Source organism: Penaeus japonicus, unplaced genomic scaffold (assembly GCF_977035675.1).
Source record: "Penaeus japonicus unplaced genomic scaffold, GWHDUDI00000001_assembly GWHDUDI00000025, whole genome shotgun sequence".
Classification (NCBI taxonomy): Eukaryota; Metazoa; Arthropoda; class Malacostraca; order Decapoda; family Penaeidae; genus Penaeus; species Penaeus japonicus.
Window position 1 is genome coordinate 5,042,523 of NW_028234427.1, and position 10,000 is coordinate 5,052,522.

General features: G+C 48.4%; 1 protein-coding gene across 5 annotated transcripts in view; it reads left to right on the forward strand.

Moving 5' to 3' along the window:
- The window catches only part of LOC122254346 (uncharacterized), a 190,533-nt gene that overhangs the window by 164,978 nt on the left and 15,555 nt on the right, over window positions 1-10,000 (forward strand). For all 5 annotated transcript variants that reach the window (XM_086551297.1, XM_086551300.1, XM_086551299.1 and 2 more), the window contains one exon: window positions 9,234-9,477. In XM_086551297.1, the coding sequence (XP_086407423.1) occupies window positions 9,234-9,477 (244 nt within the window). The remainder of the gene's footprint in view (window positions 1-9,233; window positions 9,478-10,000) is intronic.

The following is a 10,000-nucleotide window of genomic DNA, read 5'->3' on the forward strand; positions in this document are numbered from 1 at the left end:
TCTCTCTCTCTCTCTCCCTCTCCCTCTCTCCCTTTCTCTCTCTCTCTCTCCCTCTCTCCCTCTCTCTCTCTCTCTCTCTCTCTCTCTCTCTCTCTCTCTCTCTCTCTCTCTCTCTCTCTCTCTCTCTCTCTCTCTCTCTCTCTCTCTCTCTCTCTCTCTCTTTCTCTCTCGCGCTCTCCTGATATGTAAACATTTAACTCTGTTTTGTACTGTATATATTCCAACATGTTGACATAGCTGTAAGATTTTGTTAAAAGAGTCCAAAGAGGGATTAAAATTGGGGTGAGGATAACCTATATTACCTCATCCTTTTGAGATGTAAGTAACCACTAGTCTCAATAAACTTGTCAAAGTCAAAAAAGTCTCTCCCTCCCTCCTTCCCTCTCTCCATCCCTCCCTCCCTCCCTCCCTCCCTCCCTTTAATTTCCTTTTTGGGATGATAAAATGTTCCACTATTCAAACTTAATCAGGTGTTATTACGATTATTATTTTTTTTACGTATTCCGTCACATGTATATATACATTTTTTCATGAGTTCCAATAATATCTGAATACACAGCTGACTTACTTTGTCTTTGAATCACTCATTCACGGAAATTAATTTTACGGTCGTAGCCCCTCGTCGGTCTATCGTCATGCGCGGGAAGCCGAACGAAAACACGCGCTTTTGTTGTTGTTTTTGTTGTCGTTGTCGCTGTCCTTTTTTTTATGTTTGTAGGAGCTTAGTAATTTGTGAATGATGTCGTATGGTCACGTGACCCCGCAGTTTGGTAAAATTTGTACCTTGGAGAAGAAAAGGGGTTGATTTTTTTTTTTTTTTTTTTTTTTAATCTGTTCTGTGATTTTGTTCTATCTTCCTACTCCATCCCCTACCCCCCATCCCCTACCCCCAATCCTCCCTAACCCTCTTTAACATACATCGTCATTACGTAAACCTGTTGTCACGTGATGTTGATGGTGGGCGATGGTGATGCTGATAATGGTGGTGGTGATGATGGTGGTGATGGTGATGATGATGATGGTGGTGGAGGGAGGAGTACCCCTTCTGCCGGAGAATTATATAACGTGGCAGCTACAGGTGGTGGCGGTGGCCTTCGGAGCGTGGGTGGAGCGCTGAGTGGATAAATTTTATTTTATTATTTTTTTTTTTGGGGTGGGGGTAGGGGTTGTCACCAGGGGTAGGGGGTAGTGGGGGTGATGGGATGGAGTTGAGGCGTGGGGGGAGGGGGTCATCAGGGGTAGGGGATAGTGAGGGGTTCGTGCATGCGGGGGGAATGTGTTCGTATGCGTGGAAATAAAATCAGAATGTGTCTGTGTGTTTGTTCGTTCTCTTAATCTCTATCAATCTCTTTCTCCGTCAGTTTCTTCCTCCCTCATTTATTCATTCTCTCTCTCTCTCTCTTTCTCTCTTTCTCTCTTTCTCTCTTTCTCTCTTTCTCTCTCTCTCTCTCTCTCTCTCTCTCTCTCTCTCTCTCTGTCTCTCTCTCTCTCTCTCTCGCTCGCTCTCTTTCTCTTCCTCCTATCCATTCTCCATCCCCTTCCCCTTTCCTTCACCCTTCCCCTTCCCCCTTTTCCCTTCACCCTTCCTCCTATCCCCCCTTCCCCCTTCCTCCTATCCCCCCTTCCCCCTTTTCCCTTCACCCTTCCTCCTATCACCCCTTTTCCCTTCCCCCTTCCCCCTTCCCCCTTCCCCCTTCCCCCTTCCCCCTTCTCCTCCTATCCCCCCTTCTCCTCTCCCTCTCAGTAAGCCCATTGGCAGGAGTATGTCCTTAATTGTGACTCGGGGAGAACAGGAGAGCGACGTTTCGAGTCGGGATAATGGATGGTAATGGTGAATGATAATAATGGAGAATGATGATAATGGAGAATGATAATAATGGAGAATGATGATAATGGGGAATGATAATAACGGGGAATGATAATAATGGAGAATGATAATAACTGGGCTTCGGCGATGGTGCCTGCCTAAGAAGAGGGGCACGATGTTGAAGAAGGTGTGAAGGAGAGAAAAGGGAAGTATATAAGGAGATGGCGAGAAAATACAGTTGGATTAAGTAGCTTAATGCGGAGGAAACTAAGATTGAAGGAGATGAGAAAGCTCGATAAAGGATGATGAGGAAGAAGAAGAAGAAGGAGAAGGAGAAGGAGAAGGAGAAGGAGAAGAAGAAGAAGAAGAAGAAGAAGACACTGACAAGAAGGGCGTAAAATAAGCCTATTGTGCGCATGAATCACAGCCAGCCGGAAATTAATGTCTCTTCAAGGTCCAAAGGACAGTGTACTCTGCATGACCGCCGTAAGGAGTCATGAATTAGCTCTCGGCTGCCTTACGCGTCATGCAAGGAACGTCATGCACGAACGACACTTCTCCGTATTTTTTTTATCATCATCATCATCCTTCTTCCTGTCTTTATTATCTATTAATTCATCTATTTATTGTTATTTCTTCATTATTGTTTGTTTGTGAACGTGTATGTATATGTGCATGTGTGTGTTCATGTATGTGCATGTACATGTTTATGTGTATGTATCGTTTTCTATCCTTCTGTGTTGCCTGGGAGAAGCAAGCATGAAATAGAAGGAGGAGAAACACGAGCAAACAGCGCATGAATGATAAACACAGGAAAAGGAAGAGAAAAATGAGAGAAATAGGGAGGGAGACATTAAAAAAAAAGAGAGTAATGTAAAAAAGACGAAAAGAGGGAAAAAGAAGAAGAAAAAATGAAGAAAAAATGAAGAAGGAGGAGGGGAGGGAGGGGAGGGGGAGAAGGAGAAGAAGACGAAGAAGAAGAAGAAGAAGAAGAAGAAGAAGAAGAAGAAGAAGAAGAAGAAGAAGGAGGGGAGGGAGGGGGAGAGGAGAGGGAGGGGGAGGGGCGTCCGTGAGGCAGGTGGCCATTAAAGCGAGGCGGTAATTCGGTGTCTCTTTGGATCGCTCAACCCCCGGGATTAGCTGTGATTTCCCGACGCCTGTGATGAGGAGACGACGGTGTGGGGGGGGGGGGGGATGGGGGGGGGGGGGGGGGGAGGAAGAAAGAGAGGAGGAGGAGGAGGAGGATGGGGGTACGAGGATGTGAAAAAGGAAGGGAAGGGAAGGGAAGCGTACGATAGTTAGAGGAGTTAAAGGAGAGAGACAGAGAGAAGAGGACAGACAGAGACAGATATATATATATATGTGAAAAGAGAGAGAAGGAGCGGGGAAGGGAGATGAGGGAAGGGGGGGGGGAGAGATGCGTGTTTCAAGGGCACCACATCCGTTGTTTCAAACGAAGAAAAAAAACAGCTTATTTTAGCGTAAAGTAGCTGGCATTGTCTTGAAGGGATGCCCCGACCCCTTCGAAATGGGGTCCGGCTGAGTGCAAGTGGGATTTTGAGTGTGTGTGTGTGCGTGCGTGCGTGCGTGTGCGTGTGTGTGTGCGTGTGTGTGTGTGTGTGCGTGCGTGTGCGTGTGTGTGTGTGTGCGTATACGTGTGCGTGTGCGCGTAATCGTAGATTATTAGTAGTAACAAAAAATAGGGAAAAACCGAAATAAAGACTTCTAATGAGAGTAATGAAGAAGAGGAAAACACTTCAGAAAAAGGGGACTAAAAATTCAAGGTTTTCCGCGAGTTTTATTGAGCTGCGACGACTGAGGAGAAGCGGAAGACATAAAGGAAGAGGGAGGGAGGGAAGGAGGAGGAGAGGGAGGGAGGGAAAGAGAGTGGGGAGGAGGGAGGGAGGGAGGGAGGGAGGCGGAGAGGGAGGGAGGGAGGGAGGGAAGGGAGGGAGGGAGGGAGGGAGGGAGGGAGGGTGGACGAGCTCTCAATTATCGTCTCCCAAAGAACGAAACAAAGGTGCCTTTTAATAACAGCCCCGCATGAAGGGATCGGCCGAGGAGGAGCGCGGGAGTGTCAGAAGGTGAAGGAGAAGTGAGGGGCCTTTGGAGGATGGTTTGAAGGATGGTTCGGGAAAGAGATCCTTCGGGATAGAGGGGAGTGGGAAGGGGGAGGGGATGAAGAATGGTCTGAGCTGTTTGTGAGGGGCCTTTGGAGAATGGTTTGAAGGATGGTTCGGGAAAGAGATTCTTCGGGAGAGGGGGGAGGGGGGAGGGGAGGGGTTGAAGGATGGCCTGAGCAGTTTGTGGGTTCGAGGGCTTGGTGACTTGGTGAGGGAGAGGAAATGTGCGTGTGGGAGGGGGGGGGTAGTGGAGGGGGAGGAGGGATGTATAGGATGTATAAGGAGAGGGGGATGGGATAGTGGGAGAGGATAACGAATGGAGAGAAAGGAAGAGAAGAACAGAGAGAATTAGACAAAAATAATAAAAAAAAAAAACGAGTTACGAAATAAAACAAATAATGATAAGCAAATGGACAGAGAAATAGATGATCAAAAAAAAAAAAACGTGAGAATTAGACAGAAAAACCCCACAGAAAAGAACGAAGTTACGAACGAAAGGAGTAACGATAGATAAACGGGTAGACAAATAGATGATAAAAAAAACCCAGTGAGAACAAGTGGACAGGAAATAATCCCCTAAAACAAAACCCACCGAGAGGAAGGAAGTCCGGGCGAGAGAACAGGTGGAGAAGATGATGAACAAGTGTGAACAAATAACCCAAAAATCTCACCCTCGCTCTTGCACGGCGGAAAATTGCAACAGAATACGCACATCCTATTCTTGTCTTATTAAAAAAAAAAGAAAAAAAAGAGCAGTCTCGACCTCGACCTTTGATGACCTTTGATGACCTTTGATGACCTCCCATTAAACGAACTCTTAACCCCATCATCTTCGGCTCCTTTTCTCCTACGAAAGATTTTTGAACGATTTGATTGTATTTTTTTTCGTGTTGATTTGCAAGCGAACTTTTTTTTTTTTTGTAAGAGTGTTGCTTGGGGTTGGTTGTTATGCATTTACCATTTATTTATTCATTGATTTGTTAATTTGTTCTCTCTTTTATTCACCTCATCTCCTACTCATCTCCCAACCTCTCCCACTCCCACTCCTACTCCCCCTCCCACTCCCACTCCCCCTCCCACTCCTACTCCCCCTCCCACTCCTACTCCCCCTCCCACTCCTACTCCCCCTCCCACTCCCACTCCCACTCCCACTCCCACTCCCACTCCCACTCCTACTCCCACTCCCACTCCCACTCCTACTCCCACTCCTACTCCTACTCCCCCTCCCACTCCCCCTCCCACTCCCACTCCCACTCCCACTCCACCCTTCCCCTGCAACACGCACATCGCTTGGCGGGGGTCCATCCCTTCAACAGGTGCAATTTTGAATAACCCATTTGCATAAACCCCTCCCTCCCTCCCTCCCTCCCTCCCTCCCCCACCCTCTTCCCCTTTCCCTTCTGCCGGAAATCCCGTGTTGATGCATAGTGCCAGGGCGGTGTCCATTCCTTAGGGGGGAGGGGGGAGAGGGGGGAGGGGGTCATTCATTGCTGAGCGTGGGTGGGGAGTGACGGAGGGGGAGGGGTGGGGGGGTGGAGTTGAGGGGGTGGAGAGGAATCACCGTTACCTGGGATGGTTGGCGGTGTTGGTTTGGGATGGGCGTATGGTATCGGTTCTTAGATTCAGTTAGTGATAGTTGGTATTTTTTGTGGTTATTGTTTTTTTTATTGTTTCTGCACTACATTGTTGTTGTTGTCATTGTCATTATTATCATCATAAACATCATTATCATAACTTGATTGTTTCATTTGTTGCTTGTTTGTGTTTATTCCTCCTTTTGTTATTATCTATGTTGGCTCCATGCCCTTCTCTTTCTATTTCTCTACCTCTTCCTCTTTCTCCGTGTCTTTCTCTTCCTCCTCCTTTATGCCCTACTCTTCCTCCTCCCCCGTGTCCTTTTCTTCCTCTTTCTCCTCCTCCATGCCCTTCTCTTGTTTTTCCTTCTCCTTTATCTTCTCCCCTTCCAGTCTTTCTCTTCCTCCTCCTCCGTGTTCTTCTCTTCCTGCTCCGACGTGTTCTTCTCTACCTCATCTTCCTCTTCCTCCGTGTTCTTCTCTCCCTCTTCCTCCTCCTCCTCCTCCTCTGCCATGTTCTTCTCTTCTCCTCCTCCTCCTCCTCCTCCTCCTCTCCTGCTCCTCCTCCTCCCCTCCTTCTCTCCTCCTCCCCTCCTTCTCTCCTCCTCCTCCTCCCCCCCTGCTCCTCCTCCTCCTCCTCCTCCTCCTCCTCCTCCTCCTCCTCCTCCTCCTCCTCCTCCTCCTCCTCCTCCTCCTCCTCCTCCTCCTCCTCCTCCTCCGTGTTCTTCTCCACTCCCATTGCCAGACCTCCCTTGTTCGCATACACTGATTTGACAGGCGTTAACAGGTGGCTTTGACAGGTCGTTGCGTCCTGACTCCCTCTCTAATGACGTCATTTCCCTGTCGATGGCCATGGCTGCTCGGTCGTCACGTCGTAAAAGAAGGGAGCCGCTTTCAGGTCGTGCTTATCCCGCTTGAACCTTTTGATGTGCCTTTCTGTCCGGTGGGTTTCGAGTCTGTCTGTGGTCGTTTGTTGGGAGAAGTTTGTGTTTTCGCTCCCTGTCTTTCTTTGTCTTTCTCTCTTTCTCTGTTTTACACTCTATCTCTCTCTGTTTTACCCCCCCCCCCCTCTCTCTCTCTCTCTCTCTCTCTCTCTCTCTCTCTCTCTCTCTCTCTCTCTCTCTCTCTCTCTCTCTCTCTCTCTCTCTCTCTCTCTCTCTGTTTTACTCTCTCTTCTCTCTCTCTCTCTCTCCCTCTCTCTCCCTCTCTCCCTCTCTCTCCCTCTCCCTCTCATCCATTTCCGGCCCTCTCTTTCTCTGTGACAGGATCGTGCATGGGCTTGCCAGAGCAGATAATTCGACTGGAATGTTAAATCCAATGAACCACAACAGCGGCGACTCACTCTGCTTTCAAACACGCCCTTTGATTGGCTGGTCGCAGTGATCACGTGGTATGTCTCGACCAATCACCGAGTCCCATATATAAACACGCAAGCTTAGTTATACAACAGATTGGAAAAATCTATTTTTTTTTTAAAGATCGCATTCCAATAATTAAGGAAATTTGACCGATAGATAATGGAGATTTGACTGATAAAGTGGGTAGGTATATGGAGCTTGACTGATGAAATGGGTACGTTTATATACCAAAAATGAGCAGGTTTATGAAGTTTTACTAATAAAATGAATATGATTTTGAAGATTTTACTTATGGTTTTCTAAAACGTATGAAATGGGTAGATTTATGAAAGTTTTTACCCATAAAATGAATAGAATTATGAACATTTTACTTGTAAAGTAGATAAAATTACTGTAGAATGGATAGATATAGGAAAAAAATACGCATAAAACAGATATATTTACGAAAATCTGAGAAACAAAATGGCTAGGAATCTGACAAAAATATAAAGATAAATCCATCGACAACAAAGAGCGCCATTCATACAAAATTCCGGCCGCGGATGCCAGACGAGGCGCCGTTTAGGGCCATAAACCCGCAGATTCCCGGAAGGTCAGTGTCATGAATGATGTCATGCGCCGTGTGCATTTTTTTTTTCTTTTTTTCCTTCATCCGTTTCCTTCTTGTCCGATTCTGTCTTTTCTTTTTGCTTTTTTTTTTGGCGATGTTTTCTTCTCTGGTTCTCTCGTTATTTTGATTTCTCTGTTATTCGCTATTTTTCCCTTTTATTTTTATTTCGCTTTTTTGTTTTTGTTTTACCTTTTGGTCTTTCTCTCCCTTTTTTCTCTTTCTCTGTCCGTTGTCTTTGTTGATTTTTTATTTATTTGATTTTTTTACAGATCCTTTGCGTTCGGATGGGGCGGGGGAGAGGGTGGGGGGGAAGTAACCCTTATTTGCATATGATTTGCATTATCCGTGACTCATCCTCCTCGCTCTGGTCTTTCGACTCGGCTGTGACCCCTCGAGTGTTATCTTGGAATCTGGAGGACGCCCTTCCTTCCAGTCTCGCTCCTGTCTTTCGTCGACCCTTTGTATGGAGCGAGTGACGTCACTTCGCGGCTTGTTTCGTGTGGGAAGGGGTGTGATGTATGGTCCTTTTTTTTTAGGGTTCTTAGATTCTGATATTGGTCTTGTGTGTTCTCTCTGGACTGTTTTTCTTTCTCTCTTTCTCTCTCTCTCTATCTTTCTCTTTCTTTCTTTCTTACTCTCTCTCTCTTTCTCTCTCTTTCTTTTCTCTCTCTCTCTCTCTCTCTCTCTCTCTCTCTCTCTCTCTCTCTCTCTCTCTCTCTCTCTCTCTCTCTCTCTCTCTCTCTCTCTCTCTCTCTCTCTCTCTCTCTCTCTCTCTCTCTCTCTCTCTCTCTCTTCCTCTCCCTCTCCCTCTCCTCTCTTTCTCTCTGTCCTTCTCCTCCCTCTCTCCCTCCCTCCCTGCCTCCCTGCTTAAACGCCACGCCCTTGACACACCAAGGCGGACCCGAGGGTGACCCACATCCGGCCGTCTGCGTCGCCAGGGGAGCCCCGCGAGCCTATCAGCGCCTCCATCCTTCACAAAGGAAGGAGGTTACCGCCGCGCATCCTTGGCCCATCCTCGCCTCCTGAGAGGACACTATTCAAGGTCCCACTGAGGGCACTATTAAATGAGGAAGGAGGAGGAGGACGCCAAGTTAAGGAGATTTGAGATCGCCAGTGCTTGTAGGAGTGCCTGCGGACGCGCGCGTGGCCCGCAGCTGGTGACGCAAGGAAGGAAGGAAGGAAGGAGCAGCCGCCGCTGGTGTAGGATCTTTCTCTGCTCGGGCATAAAGAGTGTCGTTGGGGTGTTCTGTGTCTGAAGTATGTAGTGATTTCGGAGATGATCCTTAGTGGAAGGGACCGTACCTTATCAAAGCAAACTTGATGGCACTTGTGTAACCTATTCGCTCCGGCACTGCCCTTCGGCCGCAGCGCATCGTGGCGCGTAATGAGCGTCCGCATCACGGCCGTGTTTACGTGCGAGGCAACGCAGCGCCACGAGCGGCCGCGGCACATGTCGAGGCGACTGCACGGCTCGGCAGCGGGCACGCAGGGGGCTCGAGTTTCGCCGCTCTCGTGACCGGCGAAACTCGCGGCTTTCCGCGAGGCTTTGTTTGTAGCTCCCGGTGACGCCGCGAGGTATTCTCAAGCATCGGGGATCTGTGCTCGAGTTACGCGTGTTTGCTTGCTCGGTTCGTGGGTCAAGCGTCGCTTTAGCTCCAAAGTGTACAAAGTGTTTTTCTCTGTTCTTCGCTTCCCTGTCATACTCTCTCTCTCATTTCCTTAGCTGAGCGGAAAGTAACCCGCGTTGTTTCTCTCCCGCAGGTGTGCACATCGAGAGCGTCAACTCCCACGGCCAGACGCCGCTCTTCTGCGCGTCCTTCGGCGGCGACAACGAAGTGGTGGCGCTGCTCCTCAAACTCGGCGCCAACCCCAACCGACGCTGCGGCACCAACGGCTCGACGCCCGTGCACGGCGCGGCCTACAGGGGCTCCAGGAGGGTCCTCAGGCTGCTCGTGGAGGCCGGGGGGGACCTCTCCCTCGAGGACAACTTGGAGCAGACGCCCAGGTAGGTTCGAGGCCCGGGAAGGGGGCGGGGCGTTGTTGGGATGGAGGTAGGAGGCGTGTGCGCGCTCACATGTACACGTCAATACTTATACAGGTGATGTTAAATGTCATTTTTACGGAACTCGACATATCACACAACTAAAAGAAATACATAGAATCCACCGGGGTGTCACGTGGCCTCGGATAAAGACAATAAAAACCTTTTATGAAGCCGGAGACTAAAAGTTCACATCAGGCGATCTAGGCTTTCGTAAAAACAGTCACGCACGTGCCTTTGTGCTTGGGGAAGAATGCGTGAAGGCAAGGAAAGGATTTCAGAAAAGCGGAAAAAAGGGCAATTGTTTACTTCGTTTTACTTTCCTGCTCGCGAGTGCATGTCTGGAAACATTGAGCCTACGTACGTCGTGGAGGTAATGTGATCGTCGCTCTGGATATTCTAGATCATGCTAGGATATTTGAAGATATATATTTTTTGTCATGATTGAAGGGTGAATCTGTCTGTGATTTTGACTATCTGCGAGTTA